A 20313-nucleotide genomic window follows, 5' to 3' on the forward strand; every position below is an offset into this window, starting at 1 on the left:
CATCTAATGTAGTGCTACAGCCATAACACAGTACTAAATAGTTTCTTGACTTGGGAGAGAGATGGCAGGTGCCTGAGGTCTATGTGGGCTCCTTATGTAGTAGTAGTCGCCGAGTCCATCCAGATAGAAGGATGGCACTATATGCAGAAAAAAGCATAAGCCATGGTATGGTCTTCATTCAGTTATAGAATAAAAGATTCATATTTATAGTATTTTGATTTATTTTTAAAATGACTGCCTTGTAAGAAGTATAGCTCTGGGATTTGGTGAACAATAGCTTCCTGACTATTTCAGAGGAAATTTGGCCATCTCTCCTTGTACCCTCAATCTCAATCCTTCATGAGGTAATTTTAATTATTTTGAATTTATTTTTATTGATGTATAACTTAAAGTATACAAATCTGAAAGGCTTAAGTGTACAACTGGATGAGTTTTTACATATATATCACCATCACCTAGGTCACTCTCGTTAGTATCTTTGTACCCTCAATATTTCCATCTCTTGCCTTCAATTTCTTCTTCAGAGATAGTCTTGTCCTAGAAATAATGGCAAATATCTTATGGCTGTAAACAAAAAAAATTATTATTAACCTTTCTTTTTCTATCTTCTTTGTCTTATTATCACTACCTGCAAAATTTTAAAACAATCACTTAATATTTGTTGCCTTCCTTTCTTACTCTTCATTATCACTCCTTAGGGCAGAGTAATATAATGCAGTGCAGTATAATCCAGTTAGATTCAATTTAATTTCATCGATTTTAATTCGATAAATGTTATTGAGCAGCTTCTGTTTGTCCAAAGAACCGTGAGGGATAAGCAGATAAGACATAATACCTGCTTCACATTGCTCATGGTCAACTAGCTTTAGTACAAAACAGATTATGGTAAGTGCAATAATAGTATAAGTCATCTTTTTATCCTATTGAAATTCCTCTCCCTAAGATCACTGGTAATGAAGCTATCAAATTGAGTGATCTTTTGTAAATTCTTATTCATGTTGAGAATTTTAGTCTGTTTATTGCTCCTATATTCTTGAAACTTCCTGGGCTTCTCTAACACTGTATTTTCTGGTTCTTTTACTTTTTTGGATTCTTCCAAATTTGGCTTTTTTTTTTCCTTTTTGTTTACTTCACTCTTTCCTGAATGTAGGCATTTCCCCAGTGTATACCTTTTACCCTTTTCCCTTTCTCCAGATTTTCCCTTAGCAAGTTCCGTGGTGTCAATTTTAGCTATATGCTGATGTCTCCTCAAACTCTGTAATCTTAACCTATCACTCAAGCCCCAAGTGTGCACTGTAACTGCACATTAGAATTCATCTCCTGGATAATCCACCTTATCCTCTCTCCTAGCTACCCTATACTTCTACAACCAATCGGTTTTTAAATTCTACCAATTCTGTTTCTATATTATCTCATATTCCTCCCACCTCAACACTGAGTCACTAGTTTTGGTTGTCTTTAGCCTCTGAACTGGACTATTATAATGGACACATGTGACGTTTTCATTGTTTCCCATGATCTTTGTTCATAATTGAATCCTTGCACTACTGTCAAATTAATTTTCCTAAAAGAAATCTCCATTCACATTACTACTCTGCTCAAAATTTCTGCTAACATGTTGTCTACTAATCCATCCAACTTACCTTTCTGCTCTTATTGTCTTACTTGCTCCCTTTCAAGAATGTCTAATAGATGAACCAAATACTAATATTTACCTAATGATGGCCAGGAACATCTCTTTTCTATGTCTGTTTGCATCGTTTCTACTTCATGAAATCTCTTTCTTCCCCAGCCTTCCACATCCAAACTCTTTAAGGCTCAGTTCACATGCCACCAATGCAATGGAATATCCTTTGCCCCTTACTTTTTACCACTAGCCAGAATTAATCTAATATGCTCTGAACTCCCTATTTCTCACCCTCACATGACAAATTCTCTCTTATAATAACTATGTGTATATGAATCTAATATCTTCTTCTAAACAGAAGACAAAGCCTCATTTGTAGTTTTTTATGCACAGCACTTAAAACAGTGGCTGGTGCATAGGAGGCCCACAAAAAATATTTCAGTTAATAAATATATTCATCCTCAGATGAACATAGGCAGAAGACTGAGGGTAGGTGTGACTTTTATTTTGTTGTGGGTATTGTGGTTGCTTTTAAAATAACAAAATTCTTTGAGGGATGAATAGGTATCTCTTTCAGAGGAAAGTGGGTTGGAGAAAACACGAATAACTTGTTCTTTAGGGATGTGTGGGGGTGTGGTGAGCTCACATGTCCAAAGACAATGATGACAACAACATGAACAAACAAGTATTTCAAACTCCTTTCCTTTTCTTCAGAAGTTAGCTTCTGCATGAAAAATTTCCTGTAACATTAGAAACATTGCTCATACCTTCAAACCACAATTTTCTGAATTTAGTACACAGCATGTATTAAAGGTACTTCCTCTATTTGAAGTCCCAGAATCCTAGCTTTGTTAAGAGAAAATGGGCACCCATGGCCCCTGACTTTTGTACAAGGAACTCACTGTGTCAGGAGAGAGGTGAAACTTCCTTCAGGGCTACATGTAGGAGAGAGTAGCCAGTAGATACACAATGGAAAACAATTTTTTAAACATGGATACTGGGTTTTTACTGTTTCTATAAGTATCTACTGAGAAGGTTAATTACATGCTCAGATGCTATTTTTGATGCCAAGTTGCTTTTAAGAGAGAATAACATTTTTAGTCATAGTCCCTGGTGTTGGTTTATACCTTGTGACCTGTGCCTGTCAGTCTGGTCTCCTGATCATGGCAATCACTAAAAGCCACTCTCTTAAATATGTTTTGCCAAATATACTTTTGGATGTCTTTTCTACACTTCCTCTTTATCTGACTGGGTCTGTAGCATATCCTTCCCCCTATCTTTTTTGTCTGGTTAGAGCTGACCCTCTTTATGCTAGGTCTCTTCCTTTCTTACAGTAGGTCTCTGCCTATTGCACATACTCCTCAGTTCCTAAACTCTAATTTAAAATGTCTCTGGCTTTTGATATTCTTATGGTGAAATAAAATTTAAAACTTCTTTCTTTTCCCTTTCCTTTTTCCACATTAACTTGCTCATAAAACTGAAGGAATGCGGTCTGTAAGAAAGAAGTTCTAGACCTAATTCTAATCCTAATTAGCATGGCACTTTAAAAATGTCCTTTGACTTCTCTGCATTTCACTTTCCTCATTTGCAAATGGAAGACTGAAGTCTGTCTGAAGCAGATCTGTGTCCTGTGGTTAGGACTGTAATATCCCCAATGACAACTGCATTTCAAATGCAGAGTTTCCAAGTCTCTCTTGACTTCGCTCTCCTTCTGTTAAAGTTCTCTGCTGTTAGCTTCCTCACTTATATTCTTCATATTTCTGACTAATTTCTTGAATCTTTCACCTAGAAGGTAGCTTGTTTTTCTTTTGAGGCAATTACACTTCTATCATTTGTTTAGTCCAACAATCTGATATTGCCCTGATCTCCCAACACAGACTATCACTCCAGCTTAGATTCCTTTTGTTTTTTCTCAGTGATGATTTAGCATATATCATCTATTTTGTGTTCTTAATAGCTGTCCTTTTTCTCAGTCACTTTTTATTCTGTTTCTTTCTATTTATTCTTTTTATTCCGGTGAAGAAAACTTTTCTCCAGAAGACACTACAAGGCCTTTTAGGAAAGCCTGTCCCTTCCCTTTTCTTATCTCCTATTTCCCATTATAAACCCTCTAAGATCCTTTCCCTGCTGATCCAACCTAGGAATATTAGGCATTTAGAATGAGAAATTCACATTCTGAGGTTTCTGGCATCTTTAGCCTCTCTTTGCCATCTTCATTCCATTTTTTTTGGTATTCCACTTTAGCACATGGTACTTTAAATTTGCAGAAGTAAGCTATATAATTTCTAAGGTTCCTTCTAGTAGTAATATTCTACTTATATGTAAAGAGAATTCTGGTGTCCCAATATACATAATACACATTGTGTATTTGATAGCGGGCCATGTTTCAGTGTGTGTATCTCAATGTAGGTTCCTACTAGAATTCCTCACTCTTACACTTACTAGGTATCATTGAGATCTTTTTTTGAAAAACAAATAACGTTTGGGGGGAATGGATACATGTATATGTATGGCTGAGTCTCTTTCTTTGCTGTGTACCTGAAACAATGTTAGTTGGCTATACTCCAATATAAAATATAAAATATTCCAATATAATATACTCCAATATAAAATAAAAAGTTAAAAAGAAAGAAAAAACAACATAACAATAAGTCCCTATCAACTGCATGAGCTATATATCACTGAACATTCTGTTCAAAGGCCATGGCTCCTTTCTTACCCTTGCTAAATAGTCCATGAGGAAACCGTGGTGGGGATTACAACAACCCAAGTGTTCAGATTAAACCCTTTACCTCTTTATCCCAGTGACTGTGTTTAAAGAAAGTTCTTTGTTCCCTTATTTTCCTGTTTATGTGATTCTTTCTCGACCTTTATGGAGTTCTACAATCAAAGACATTCCTTGGGGAAAAACCTCAGGTCAAACATATCCTGTTCTTCTGGTTCTCCTTCCTTAAAACATTATCTCTCACTACAGATCAAACCTGTTCATGATATATCTGTGCAAGATCATGGATTTTCTGTGTGGGGTAGGTAGGGAAAAACAGAAAGCATGAGAAAAGAATGCCCCTAATGCTATAGGATGAAGAGTTACTGTCCCTTTTTCTAGTCTGTTTGCTTCATTCACCATTAGTATTTCTATTTGCATTTCTCATATAATTCTTTCTTCGGCCAACCCTTCCTCCTCCTGCTCCATTTATCCTGGCACTGAGAACAGTATGAACCCTGAGTCTGTATTGCCCAAATCTCTGAATTCTGTTTGTAGACTGACTGATTTAACTTTCTCAACAGGACAATCATCTATCTCTCCTTGGTGTATGTGCTTGGCCATGTGATCAAGTCCATGGGTGCCTTACCAATACTGGGGGGACAAATGTTACACACGTGAGTAAAATCATGTAAATCATGTAGATATCATGTAAATCATGAACCTCCTCATTGGAAAAGGACCACTTTCCTTCATTGGACAGGTAAATGTTTCATGCATTCATTATAGATGTTTCTCTATCTTCTTACTAGAGATGTCTTTTTATTTTACAACCTATTATTTTATTATACCAAATTGGTTAAGGAAAAACATTTGACTAGTTGAACTCTTTCCTGCTTTATCTGAGCTCATTTGTTTTTATTAAATATTTGGGGACTTATAGAAATCTCAGTTAGCATCCTTTTCACAGAAACTCTACATATGCTTGAAGACATGAAAATCTTCATGCCCTCCATATTCCTTCACATGTTCACCCATCCACACATTGTACTTTAAGAATTTTTTTAAATGTTTGTGGTACTTCTTTATTTTTTTGTGTGGTACTTCTTTATAGTATATTGTAGAATTCATATTCAAAGCTTGAATTATTTCCATTTATGTGTAGTCCCATATATTCCAATTTGTTGTTATTGATGTTTATGATGCCAGAGAATCTTGATAGGTTCTGACATTTGTTGGTTGAGTCAGAGAGGATTAGACTTGTTCATGAAGCAGGTTGTATACATTTGTGTTTATAATGTGGCCAGACATGTATTTTCCAGTGAGTTAAGAATTTTGTTTGAGATTTAATGGATATTAGATACCTTATTATTGTTGTCCTATCAGAAATCACTGATATTTCTTCCATTAGTTATGACTAACTTAAGATTTTATTTTGTGGTTACTAAGAATATGTGGAATAAAGGTTCACAAGGTCTTTCTATTGACGTGCCCCTTTGACTATGACGATATTGAGAACAGAGTCTTAACTCTGGAGTTCCTTGAGTATCAGCTTCTATATATTGTACACATGATGTAAATGAAACTATCAGGGACAAAATCTTCCCATGTAATGATACTTTCTGGCAGAAACTCAAGGTTTATGAAGATTGTAAATGCTCCTGAGTCTCTCCTAGGAGACAATATAGAAATGTGAAGGAGGTCGTGCCCTTGTACACATATTTTTTCTCTTATAGCTCTATATTCCATTTCTACAGTTGTGTTTAGTATCAGTATGGTTAGTACTCTCACCTTTCCATTTCAGAGTCCTGTCAATGGTTGGCCTGAGTCTAATAGCTTTGGGGACAGGAGGTATCAAACCCTGTGTGGCAGCTTTTGGTGGAGACCAATTTGAAGAAAAACATGTAAGAGTTCTGTCATTTCTGTGTTTTCAAGAATTAGAGCAGGCATTAAATGACAGGTAGCCATTTGCCAAGATTGAAGTGATCCAGTAGTTAGAACATATCTGAGTAGTGTTCAGTGCTGGATACTGATCATTAATGAAGAGAAAAACTGAAACATTTCAAAGGAATATGACCAGGGTGACAGATGGACTAAAAAGAGGCAGCTTAGGAAGAAAAATGGATGGAAATGAAGATATTTAGACTGGATAAGGTAAGACTTAAAAGAGAATGTTATAACTATCTCTAGATGCTGGAAGTTGCTTGTTGTTTAGTCACTCAGTCGTGTCCAACTCTTTGCGACCCTATGGGCTGCAGCACGCCACGCATCCCTGTCCATGGGATTTTCCAGACGAGAATACTGGAGTGGGTTGCCATTTCTTTCTCCAGAGGATCTTCCCAAACCAGAGATTGAACCTGGTTCTCCTGCATTGCAGGCAGATTCTTTACCTTCTGAGTTACTACTTTTATATAGATATTGGGAGGATGTCAGAAGTTAATCCAAAGATCAATGAGAGAAAGCTATAGGAAGTTAGCTTTTCACTTGGTGGAAGGAAAAACCTCAAATATTAGTGAGTTCACTCTCACTTGAGGTATTTAAGAAGATACATGGTCATCACTTTGGGAATGGGAGGTGATGAATAGTTTGGAGATGATGTAAGCATCTCTAGCTTTGGGATTCTACGAAGGAGAAAATGACCATTTGGAATAAAACAGAATGAATTTTTTTGGATGATCCTGTCTTGATGATCATTCCTTCTTTTCCTAGACACTCTCCACTGTCCATGGCGGGGGCGGGGGGGGGGGCAGTATGAATAAAGGTAAAAACATACCTGTTAAGGAAGCAGTGACAACTAGGCAAGGAAAATACTCTATTCTTAGATCAACCAACATTTCTAGCTTCCTCTTTTTACCTCTCAGTTTTCCTTTTTGACTGTCTTCATGTATTATTCCCTCTTCTATAGCTATTTATCATGTTTCATTTATCATGTTTGTTTTTTACTCTCTGTTCTTTCCCTGTATCATATCTTCCTGAATTTCGCTAACCTTTCAGACCATGTGGGTTAGTTTATATTCTTTATCTACCCAAGGGTTCGTAGATTGTAATTGCTTGCTAACCTTAGAGAAATCACCAACCTCTGGCAAGTGGGATTCTATGCACAATGAATTCTACACATAGATGAATGGAGCAGGTTTAAAGGGGGACCAGAAGAGGAAGCAGAACACACCATAAATGGAAAGTGGAGATTGTGCTGATGTGTCAGGGGAGTCAGAATGAAGCACAGACATGCATAAGGAATAAAGTATCAGCAACTTTATTTGAAAGCTGCTTCATTTTGTAAGTGTTCCACAAAGATATTTCAGTAATAGGACAAACCCACTTCCAAGTTTCCACTGGCCACTGCCCAGCCCACAGACTTTCTTTAATAGTCTCTGGCCAACTTCCCATGAGCATTAGGTAAATTATTCTGTTTGATCAACAATTTACTCAACTGTTCCATATTCTAGTTCTATTCCTACCACACATTCCACAAAATCTATTATTTAACTCAGTCACTCATTCACTAACTTAATTCAGTTAATAAACATTTACTGAGTATAATATAAAACAGGTGCTATACTAGTGATGCTTGTGAGGATTACAGAAAATAATAAGATTTTTTTTCTGCCCTAAAGGAACTCTCAACCTACTGAAAGATACAGACATTTAATACAGAGACTAATACCAGAATAAACACGTATAGGACACAGTACATAGACAAAGTATACAAGATGATAATTTTTGCCAATATAAAAGGGTAAAAAAATGTTAAAGATGATTGTACTAGGATGTGAAAGAGAAATGTTTATTTGGGGTCAACAAGATATGTGTTAAAATATCTAATATGACATTCACATACTATGGAGGCAGTATTTGAATCTGTGTATGTACCTCTTAATTAATCTGAAGAGGTGGCGGGGTGGACCAAGGAGGTACATTGAACTGATGATTTGTCCTGTTTTGACTTTTTTTTTTTTTCAGGCAGAGGAACGGACTAGATACTTCTCAGTCTTCTACCTCTCCATCAATGCAGGGAGCTTGATTTCTACATTTGTCACACCCATGCTGAGAGGTTGGGATCTTTTCTAAGGGCCTCTGTATAAGCTTTACTCTGCCCAGCCAGAAATCCATTCAAGGCTTCTTACTGTCCATCTTCTCCTTTTATACGAGTTTGAAAATCTGAGCGAATTTCTTTTAATCTTGATTTGTCTGGCCCAAAAGAAGGATTATGGATTAGGTGTTGAGAGGAAAGAGGATGGCTATGTCTGTGACCTCAAAAACCTGAGTTTATAGAACAGAACATCAAAAACTTAAGATTCAGGATTAATTTGGTTTGGTTTTTTCCTGTAGGAGATGTACAGTGTTTTGGGAAGGACTGCTATGCATTGGCTTTTGGAGTTCCAGGATTGCTTATGCTGATAGCTCTTGGTAAGTGCAGTGGGGCAAAGGAAACTAATAACCACTGATGCCTCCCACGTGGAAAGCATGAGTAAGCACTGTACACAAACTAGTTTATTCAGTCCTCACACAAACCTATTAGGTAAGTGTTATTGTAGGAGTTTTCCCTAGACATTGTAGATAAATTAACTGAATAAAGTTAGAAGCCTAAAAAAAAAAAATAGTGCCCATGGTTATGTAACTAATAAGTTTCCTGAGAGTTTTAAAAAGACTGATCCTTGGATGCCATGTAGGACCAATTAAATCAGGATCTCTGTGGGATACAGCCTTGGCATCTAAAATTTTTTAAGTATCTAGTTGATTCTAACTGTAGTCACAGTTGAGATGTACTGATCTACATTGCAATATATAGTGAAGCAAAGAAAATAATCCTTCCTCTTGAACCAGCTTATTTCATCTGATAACTATCTGGTCACTGGAAGACTTAAAAATTCTTGGGGCCTTTTAAAGCTTCTAGGGTCAGCTGTTTCTGCCCTGCTCTGCAATGCTTCCAAGAAGTTTGCTCCTGAGCAAAGAGAATAAGAGAAGTTGGATAAGCAGGGGAAAACTGATGCAACTTAGATCAAATGGCATTCTCTTTACCACTGAGAAACCAGCAATGGAAGAGGAAGAGGAATATATGTGTTGCTTAGTTTACACAGTCTAAGGGGAAACTTGGACATGATTGTTTGTAATCATTGACCTGGAAACCTGTTCTCACACTGAGCCTTTGGGTGACACCCCCCTGGAGGATATCCAGTTCAAACACATAAAGGGCCCAATTAAGGATAAAGAGCCCGAGGCTCACTGTTCTGATTATTTTCAAATAGAGTTGGGGGGCTAGTAATATTACTCAGGCAAGTTGCAATTCCAATTCCAAGGAAATTTATGTGTTAGTCTAGGGCCCAGTGATAATACATTCTGCTTCTTTCTCTCTTCAAAGCCAAATATATTCCTAGTTTTCCTGATTAGTATTATGTCTTTTTCTCTGGATCATCGCACAATATTATTTACATTTCAGAGTAATTATGAAGATCAAAAGAGATGCTTTTGAAATGTTTACAAATTATGAAATGTTAACTGAATGTCAAATGTTAAACAAGTGTTAGCTGTCATCATTAGTTACTTCAGTTTTCTGGGTACTAATAAATCAATTCTCTGATTTTTCGCTATAATTTAATTTATTTGAGTTTTTCACTCATTAATTCATTCAACAAACATCTATTTAATGAACATTTAATGTGTCAGATTCTGTGCTAGGTACTGGGACCATGTTGGTGAATTAGGTAGCTACAGAATTCATGCTTTCAAAGGATTTATTTGGTCCAGCAGGAAGAGGGAGACAGACAAGTAAACAGGATCTTTTAATATAGTATCATCACTGTCACAACTAGAGAAATACAGAGGAAGCTTTAAGAACACAGAGGGATACCTAAGATTTTGAGTCTCAGAAAAGCTTTGCCTAAAGAAATGATAGGGAAGGTAAGACCTAAAGCATTAACAGCAGTTAATCAAAGAGATTGAAAGTGAAACAGAAATATGGTATCTATAAGACAAAGGGTTGAGAAATAGTATGACATATTTGAAGGCCTTGAAGGAACAGAGGATAAAGAGGAGAAACAGACAGAAACCAAATAATGAAAGACTTTTAATTTATTAAGGAATTAGAACTTTATCAGAAGAATAGTAGGGAGCTTCAAAAGGGTTTTAAATAAAGGAATGATTGTTAGATGTTTATTTTTCAGTGGTATTTCTGACTGTAATGTGGAAAAAGAATGGATTAAGGGTGAGACAAAGGATACTCTGTCTTGATTACTGAATTTTTGGTACTTCCTTAAATTTTGTGCTCAAGATGAGTGCCTACCTTAGCTCACCTTCTTCAGCCCTGACAGAACTGACAAACTTGATATGATTAGATATGTGAAAGTAAGAGAGAAGATAAGCCAGTACTGAATGCAGCATTCTGACTTGAGCAAATGGGTGGATAGTAGGAGTATGGTCTAAGGGAGACTAGACTTGGGGCAATACTAATGAATTTAGTTTTGTACATGTAACATTTAGATGTTTTTGGAACATTTAATTGGGAGTACCAAACTTTTAAATCTGTATTTATTTGGAAATACAAGTTCAAAGTCCAGAATAAATGTCTGAGTTATAGATATAGAGCCAGAGCTATTAGTATACGGATAGCAGTTAAGTCATGAAAATAGATGGAATGACTAAGAGTATGATAAAGGAGAACAAGGATAGGACCTTGAGGAATACCAATATTTAAAAGACAAACAAATGAGCTAAGCACCAGGCATCAGAAATAAACAAGTTATGGTAAGTATTTACAAGGAATTTTGTTGTCCTGGTGGAAGATTAAGTTCTCTTAACTGTGATAAGTGCAGAAATAAAGATATCTACAAGGATGTACAGCAAAGGCAATAATTAAGTTGCACTGAAGCCATTCAAATAAAGATTCACTAAAGAAAAGTTGGGGAAGGGCTCTCCAGGTAGGGAAAAAAACTGCAAATGGAGAGGTAGAAAACAGAATGTGGCATTTTGAGAACCAGGGTGATTTTAATAATGCCACAATCATATCTTTAGGGGACAATCTCCATGGCATAAAGCTTTAGAATAATGTGTCAAATTTGTATGGAATGAGTCTTATTGTAATGAAAACTTAATAGTAATTATTTTCTCCAATATATAGATTGTCAAGTCTTGATGCATTTATATTATTAATATTAAAAATCAGTGTTAAGCATACTTTTATACAAGCCAGCATTTACTTATAAGTTATTGTATTTCCTTTAAGATGAAAATGTGTTGACTCAAATTTTGTATCTGAATTAGGTAAAGGATTTGGCAGTTAAACAAACAAAAAAAGACAGGTAACAAAGGGAAAGCCTACAGATGAGACTAAAAATGAAAGCCCAAAGTGATAGTAGTTCTACTTGGATACCAAGAGGATTTCAGGAAGGGGATCATTCGGAGTAACAAATATTACTGACTGGGAAAGCAAGATAAGGGTGAAAAATGTCCATTAAATATGGTGACACAAAAGTCATTGATTTGATGATATCAGTTATGGTAGACTGGTGGAGTTTCAAGAATAATTAGAGCAGACCGGGAAGTGAATAAGATGAATGAAAGAGAAAACAGTAAGAATTTATAGCTAAAAGGTGACATGGAGTCAGGAGAGGATATTAAGCATGCTTTATTATTATTAGGAACACTCCAGTAAAGAAAGATGTTGAAGATGTAAGGTAAGACAGTATAATCAATATGAAAGCAAACATGGTAGAATTGTATTTACACAAGAGGAGGAACATTACCTTCATGTAACTGGAGAGAAGAGGGGATGGATATGATACAAATATTAATAGATTTGGTGGCAGGAGTTGAGGGAGTTTTCATTTGAAGCTTTCTGTTTTCTTTGTGAAGTAAGAGGCAACAATGTCTACTAGTGGAAGTAGATGTTAGAGAAATTCAAGGTCCCTACCCATCTTCTTCAGTTTAGTGGCCTTCAAATTTAAGTGTGACCTTGTCAAGTTGATCACCTGACCTTCTTTTTATCACCCCATTGTCACATTTTAGACCAGAATTCATAAGAATTTCAGCCCCTTTCTAGGATCATTATTAGTTTCAAGAGCTGTCTATTTCCCATCCAAAATTTTCTGCTTGTCCAGATACCTTTTTTATCTACCCACTTGTCTCTCAGGATTAGCATTCTTTATCTGAACATTTTTTTTAATCAACAATAAGAAGGCCATAATAAGTAGTAAAGCATGCTATTTGGAGAAGTTTGGGAGAAACTCAGAGGATAATAAAGAAAAAGTGGTGGAGTGAACCTGACAGAGAAGAATGGAGAAAGTAGAAAGTTAAGCTAGAGAAAAGTAAGGTGATTCAGGAGTTCTGGATGTAAGGATATTGGAGATTGCTACTGGTCACTGAAGAAGGCATTTTTGGTAGAGGAGCTGCTAGAGGGACATCTTGCTGGAGCTGGAAAATCCATTGAAGAGGAAAGTATATTGGAGATGGTACCAAAATGGAGGTTTCCACAAATTTTAGTTAAATTTAATACACTTGGAAAAAAAAACCTACTATTTTATAATTGTAAAAGTAATATCTCATTGCTGGTATGTGGAAAATGAAGTAAAAATAAGAAAATTAAATTCACCTACAGATAACTGCAGAGATGTAGTTAAAAGATAAAGATATGCATTGAGAGAGAATGAGCTCAAGAACAGAAATAAAACAGAGAAGAATTGTTTTAGGGATAATAAATAATGGTTAGAAGATACAGTGCCAATACAGAGTAATGAAAGGAAAAGTGGGAAGCAGGTGGTTGTGGGGAACTCTGTTGCAGATAGGGGTCACGTCTTTTTTATCTTTATTCTCAGTAGTGTCAGGCAAAGTGTGTGATGCAAGAATCAATGAATGAGGTACTTTATGGAGTAGACAGGCCTCAGTTCAAGAAGGTAGTTTCTGATCTTACTACCAAGCTGTAAAAAGGAATTGAAAGAGGCATAACTTAGCAGAGGTGGGTTGAGTGTGGGGGTGTCAGTGCTGGAAGGTAACACTGGGATCTAGAATATGTTTCTTTATCTGGTCTTAGTTACATGGGTGTGTTCACTTGTAAAAATTCATTAAGTTATACATCTATTATTTACTTGTTCTTCTTATATTTTAATACAATTTATTTTCATATCATTTAAAAGATTATATGAAACAAAGTTTAGTGATATAAAAAATAAATAATGAAAAAGAGTGTAGTTTCTGGCAATTTCGATCTGTGCAATCTTGTACAACTTGCTTAACTCCTTAATCCTTGATTTTTTTATGTGTAAAATCCTTTTCAGGTTAAATCAGTACTATTATGTAAAATGCTTGACACTTTACATATAAAAATAAACCTCCAAGAGATCATTAATGGTAATAATAACCATCAGGATAATAATGAATTTGGGAAACTCCATTTCAGGAGTTAGGGCTTATAGGTAGGTCTTGGAAATAAGATTTTAATTTGGCAGCAGATAAGGAGAAATGAACAAGGATTAAGAAACTACTTGGTGACCATTTTGAAAATACAGGGTAGAAGTTGTGAGGTCCTATACAAGTCATAGCCCTGGTGATGCAAAGAGGAGACAGGCAAGAGACACACTGAAGGTATAGGATCAGTGAAAGTTGATAATATATAGATGTAGAGATGAGATAGAAAAGATGGAGAATTCAGAGATGACTTTCATTTCTGTGATTACAGGAAAGTCTACACATTGACCATTTTATTTTTCTATTGCTCCCATAGTTTTTATGACTCCAAAGTCAGGGAACATCAGTCAGTTTCCACCCTTTATGAGATGTGTCAATCATTCCTACATTTCAACAGTGTGTCCCTTCATGTTGACAACTAAATGTGCTAAATGAGAAGCTAAGAACTTTGTTTATCTACTGCAGTTGTGTTTGCAATGGGAAGTAAACTATACAGAAAACCACCTCCTGAAGGAAACATACTGAATCAAGTGGTCAAATGTATCTGGGTAAGTTCATGAATTGTTTGCCTGCCTTTTTCAATCACAAGAAAAGAAATGCTGTTCTGAGCCTATAGGCCTTCAAATATGGGTATACACTTTTCTCAGTGACCTCTGTGCTGCTTCTGTGACATTTGGAAAGTGGGATTGATCAAACTTCACTTGATGCCTCTATTTAACCTTTAAGCTAAAAATAATATAATCATTTCAAAAAACTGGCAAAAGTTTTCTGAAATGTAGTCATATATGTTGAAATTATATTTCAAATATTCTGAAATTCAATGTGTGATGAAATCAAAAGGTAAGATTAAGTCACTCAAGAGTATGTGTGTCTAAGGGAAGTTATAGTGAAATGGAGAAAGCAGGGGATGGGTTTTTTGTTTGTTTTTTTTCTCTCTTCTGATATCTATGTTCTGTCCTAGTTTGCCATTTCCAGCCGTTTCAAGAACCATCCTGGGGACAATCCCAAGCAAGAGCACTGGCTGGACTGGGCAGCTGAGAAATACCCAGTAAGTTGAACTGCAGAAACATCTGATGCCTCCATAGAGTTTTTCCTAATAACCAAACTGATTCCCTCCTGCTGTATTTGACCTCCTCTCTTACTGTTCTGGGCCATTTCTACTCCAAGCAAGAAATCCTTAACTGCCAATTCAGCCTATTCCTTCTTCCTCCTCTTTGCAGAAGCAGCTCATTATGGATGTGAAGGCACTGACCAGGGTACTGTTCCTTTATATTCCATTGCCCATGTTCTGGGCGCTTTTTGATCAGCAGGTAAGAATAGTTCTTTTGAAAACTACCTCTTTTTCCAGCCCCTTCTCTCTCAAAAGAAAAGGGCTTCCTCTAATAGCATCTGTTTGCCGTAGGGCTCACGATGGACCTTGCAAGCCACCAGGATGAATGGGAATTTGGTGAGTAGAAGAGATTTTTTCCAGAGAAGTCTATCATTTTCTTTTTAATCCACACTAAGGAAAAATTTTTTTGTGTTTTTTGCCTGAAAAGTGACATAAGATTATACCTTTAGCATGAAGTTACTGGGTAGGCAAAGTGAGTCTTAAAGACAGAATCTTATCCTTGAAAATCAGAAAGGTAAGGATGGAAAGGTTTCAGTGTATACAGGAAGCACTGAGACAATAGCAAATGAAGTGATAGGGAGTGGATAGTGATAGGGAGTGGATAGGGAGCAAATGAAGCCTGGGGAATGGATGTTTCCTTCCAACTATGCCCCACCAAAGCTCCCCTCTTAGCTCAGTCAGTAAAGAATCTGCCTTCAATGCAGGAGACCTGGGTTTGATTCCTGGGTCAGGAAGCTCCCCTGCAGAAGGAAATGGGCACCCAATCCAGTATTCTTTCCTGGAGAATTCCATGGACAGAGGAGCCCGGCAGGCTACAGTCCATGGACTCGCAAGAGTCGGACATGACTTAACAACCAAACCACCACCCTCAGGCACCCCAGGGCACAACAGATTGCTGCCACAACACAATTGGCCCAACCTCTCAGGCAGGGTTCACAGCAGGGATCCAGAGGTGGGATATTTTGTTCATGGATACAGAAATAATGGAAAAATTTTAAACATAATTTTCTCTTTAAAATTTTCATTCATTGACAAACTCTTCTCTCATTTATTCCTGCTGCCTAGATTATTGTATGCTCTCCTGCCATCTCACTTGTGGAGAAGGCAGGGTGGAATGATGCCAGGATTTTATCAGCCAATCTGTTTGGAGCTTGCCTAATATAATTTCATCTTTTTCCTTCTTCTGGCTGTCCAGGATTTACCATGGTTGTCTTCCTTTTGACCCTCTGAAGGGTCAAACTTTAAAAACACTGTGTGTCGATGGGAGACTTTACCCTAACCATCATACCTTTTTGTCCTTCACATCTTTACCGCCACGACTACAGTTACTGAGATTAATAAAAACACACTGACTCTATTCTCTCTCAAGTTCAAAAAAGCATAGTGCACAGAAAATAAGGTTCTCCCTTAGGCCCATCTGCATTCAGGAGCCATGGTCTAAGCCATTCCAGCCTATTCGCCCACATACCCTTACAAGGATAATAGTGGTCCTGAACCAAAGACCTGATGGATATTATCTTATGCTTCTCACCTGCTAATTATCAAGATTGTTGATCTAGGCTTTTTTTGTCTTTATGCCAATATCTTAATGTGATTTGTTATCATGTTTCAGGGTTTCTTTGTGCTTCAGCCTGATCAGATGCAGGTAGGAGACTTCTCTATATTCTTGGGTACTTATTTTTTCCCTTATCTATAACTTTATATGTAGTAGGAGGATTACCAACCATAATTTGATGGGTTTTTTCCTTCTATGCTGGGGAGGGCTAAACATAGCGATGAAAATATTCTCTCTAAGCCTCACAATTCTCTTTCATATCTTCTCTTAAGCAAGTAGCTAATGCAAAAACTCCAGGGAGTTTTGAACTCACAGGGAAAGTGTAAGCGTTGGATTTTTTTTTCCTCATCAAGTATCATGTTGTCAAAGGAAGTGTAACGCTTTGTTGTGTGAGCAATGAATTCAGAAGCCCTGTTTATTGGTGACTTCCAGTTATTTTTAACTCTTTGTTTTGTTCAACAGTCCCCAATTCCTTCTTCTCTCCTTCCTTTCTCCTGACCGTGACATTTTTCCCTTGGTTGTGAAACTGGATAAGATTAGAGCAAATGGGAGGGAAGAACTCCTAATTAATTGACAAAAAAACCGGTGCAGAGTGAAACTGGTTCCTTGGGATATTTGGAAGCTAACGTGCTATGCAGGGGTAATACAGTCTTGGGTGTAAAGGGACTGAAAGATGCAGAATCACTCCGTACATTGTATGATGAAAGTTTGTTTGGATGTGAAAGAGTATGCACACATGCAAATGAAAGCACATGCTCACACTCATGATAGAACACGTGTAACTAATTCTTTTTACCATCGTTTTACAGGTGCTAAATCCCTTTTTGGTTCTTGTCTTCATTCCATTGTTTGACCTTGTCATTTATCGTCTGGTCTCTAAGTGTGGCATTAACTTCACGTAAGTGCTCACTATGAACTTCCCAGGTGGCGCTAGTGGTAAAGAATCTGCCTGCCAATGTAGGAGAAATAAGGGACATGGGTTCAATCCCTGGGCCAGGAAGATCCCCTCAAAGAGGGCATGGCAACCCACTCCAGTATTCTTGCTTGGAGAACCCCATGGACATAGGAGCCCAATGGGCTACAATCCACGGGGTTGCAAAGAGTCAGACATGACTGAAGCAACTTAGCATACATGCACACAAGTGTTCACTACGCCTATGTTACTCCAAACTGACTCAGAATTTGCCCAGTTTGATAAAGAGTCAGTATCTTTTCTGCTCAGTAATGATTTATTTTGGTTTATCATCTTTCTGCTACTGTTTATCTATATTAGATTAAATGCCTATTAATACTACAGGATGGGAATTAGATCTAATTAATTCTTAACTTAGAGAGTCCAAATCATTAGTGCAGACTTACATATGTGATGTTGAAAAGTTAGCAGTACACTTCATGGAAAGTCAAAAGTATGTGATTAGTCTCCTAAACCAACTTGTTGCTTTGTACTTAAAAGTTGCCTCTTCAAAGAAGTCCAAAGTCTTTGATGATTAACTAATCCCTTTAAATCTCTTACTGTCCCTATGAAACAAATGAAGGACCTCATAAGAGTGGAGATAGAAACTGTTTTCCCCCTTTCTAAATAGAAGTGTTATTCTTTGTAAAGTTTGACAGAGGAGGGTGTTAAGTCATCTATAATTTCTGATTTAATAGCAATTTCCTTTTGATAATCATTTTATATATTCAAATAACTTTTTGCCATTTACTCATTCATTGAGCACCAAGTGCTTTGTAAAAGCACAAATCTTGCTCCTAAGGACTTTATTCTTTAGTAAGGGAGCTAGAAAATATGCGAGGTTATTGCACAAGATGAGTTATGTTAAGATGTTAAGCCTAAGAAGGGAAACAAAGTGCCCGGAAATGCAGAGATCGAAGAGAGTGGCCAGCGTCAAGAAAAACTTATAAAGAAGAGGAAAAGAAGGTAATAATATATAGTAACTGGTATATGGTAAAAGTTCAATAATTCTGGCTGTGTTACTATTATTTTTGCTATTATGATATAATAGATAGAAAAACCATCATAAATAAAGGTGGAAAAAATGATGTGTTACAAAGAACAGTTCAGTGTGACTCAAGTAAAGGTAAAAAGAAGGATATATGAAGGGGAGTACTAACAAATACTTTGAAAGTAATTGAGAACAAATTAGGTAAGCTTAGGAGGTTTAGATTTTATTCTTTAGCACCTACAGTTTAGGTATAATTGCCCCTGTTTCCTCTACAGATCACTTAGGAAAATGGCTGTTGGCATGATCCTAGCATGCCTGGCTTTTGCAGTTGCTGCTGCTGTAGAGATAAAAATTAATGTGAGTACAGTAAATCTTAAGCTCCATGAGGGCAGGATCATATCTATTTTGTTCATTTTTCTGACTTGTTCAATCTTGATTCACTGGGCCCTACCATAGTAGCTGTTTTACAGAAGGTGCATAATAAGTATTTGTAGCAAATGAGTAGATAAAAGAGTAGAGCAGCAGTGTAAAATAAAGTCCACCTCCCACCTGAATGATGTAGGAATTTCCAAACACCAGTATCCAAGATATATAATCATCTCTTTGATACCTTACCAAACACTCAAATACCTTTTAGCAGATTGAATAGTCACTATTGGGGAATGATGTATGGGGCCACAGCCAAGTCAAAAAGAATGGAATTTGTTACCTGGCATCAGTGCTTACGGGGGATTCCCTGATAGCTCAGTTGATAAAGAAACCACCTGCTATGCAGGAGACGTGGGTTCAATTCTGAGTTGGGAAGATCCCCTGGAGAAGGGAAAGACTACAGAAGCAGAAGATATTAAGAAGAGGTGGCAAAAATACACAGAGGAGCCATACAGAAAAAAAATCTTCATGACCCTGATAACCACGATGGTGTGATCACTCACCTAGAGCCAGACATCCTGGAATGTGAAGTCAAGTGGGCCTTAGGAAGCATCACTACAAGCGAAGCTAGTGGGGGCGATGGAATTCCAGTTGAGCTATTTCAAAAACCTAAGAGATGATGCTGTGAAAGTGCTGCACTCAAGATGCCAGCAAATTTGGAAAACTCAGCAGTGGCCACAGGACTGGAAAAGGTCAGTTTTCATTCCAATCCCAAAGAAAGGCAATGCTAAAGAATGCTCAAACTACTGCACAATTGCACTCATCTCACATGCTAGTAAAGTAATGCTCAAAATTATCCAAGCCAGGCTTCAATAGTACATGAACTGAGAACTTCCAGATGTTCAAGCTGGATTTAGAAAAGGCAGAGGAACCAGAGATCAAATTGCCAACATTGGTTGGATCATTGAAAAAGCATGAGAGTTCTAGAAAACCATCTATTTCTGCTTTATTGACTATGCCAAAGTCTTTGACTGTGTGGATCACAACAAACTGTGGAAAATTCTTCAAGAGATAGGAGTACCAGATCACCTTACCTGCCTCCTGATAAATCTATATGCAGATCAAGAGAAGCCACAGTTAGAACTGGACATTGAACAGTGGACTGGTTCCAAATCAGGAAAGGAGTACATCAAGGCTGTATATTGTTACCATGCTTATTTAACTTATATGGAGAGTACATCATGTGAAATGCTGGGCTGGATGAAGCACAAGCTGGAATCAAGATTGCCGGGAGAAATATCAATTACCTCAGATATGCAGATGACACCACCCTTATGGCAGAAAGTAAAGAGGAACTAAAGAGCTTTTTGATGAAAGAGGAGAGTGGAAAAGCTGCCTTAAAACTCAACATTCAGAAAACTAAGATCATGGCATCCAGTCCCATCACTACATGGCAAATAGATGGGGAAACAGTGAGAGATCTTATTTTCTTGGGCTCCAAAATCACTGCAGATGTTGACTGCAATGATGAAATTAAAAGATGATTGCTCCTTGGAAGAAAAGCTATGACAAATCTAGATAGCATACTAAAAAGCAGAGACATTA

The 20313-nt window shown here is 37.0% G+C and overlaps 1 protein-coding gene across 2 annotated transcripts in view; it reads left to right on the forward strand.

Moving 5' to 3' along the window:
- LOC122444618 (solute carrier family 15 member 2) overlaps positions 1 to 20313 on the forward strand; it is a 37726-nt gene that overhangs the window by 4062 nt on the left and 13351 nt on the right. For both annotated transcript variants that reach the window (XM_043473109.1, XM_043473110.1), the window contains exons 4-14: positions 4916 to 5008; positions 6136 to 6235; positions 8295 to 8385; positions 8664 to 8741; positions 14196 to 14278; positions 14692 to 14778; positions 14951 to 15040; positions 15133 to 15177; positions 16454 to 16486; positions 17206 to 17294; positions 18615 to 18696. In XM_043473109.1, coding sequence (XP_043329044.1) covers positions 4916 to 5008; positions 6136 to 6235; positions 8295 to 8385; positions 8664 to 8741; positions 14196 to 14278; positions 14692 to 14778; positions 14951 to 15040; positions 15133 to 15177; positions 16454 to 16486; positions 17206 to 17294; positions 18615 to 18696 — 871 coding nt within the window. The remainder of the gene's footprint in view (positions 1 to 4915; positions 5009 to 6135; positions 6236 to 8294; positions 8386 to 8663; positions 8742 to 14195; positions 14279 to 14691; positions 14779 to 14950; positions 15041 to 15132; positions 15178 to 16453; positions 16487 to 17205; positions 17295 to 18614; positions 18697 to 20313) is intronic.

This window comes from Cervus canadensis, chromosome 7, assembly GCF_019320065.1.
Source record: "Cervus canadensis isolate Bull #8, Minnesota chromosome 7, ASM1932006v1, whole genome shotgun sequence".
Classification (NCBI taxonomy): Eukaryota; Metazoa; Chordata; class Mammalia; order Artiodactyla; family Cervidae; genus Cervus; species Cervus canadensis.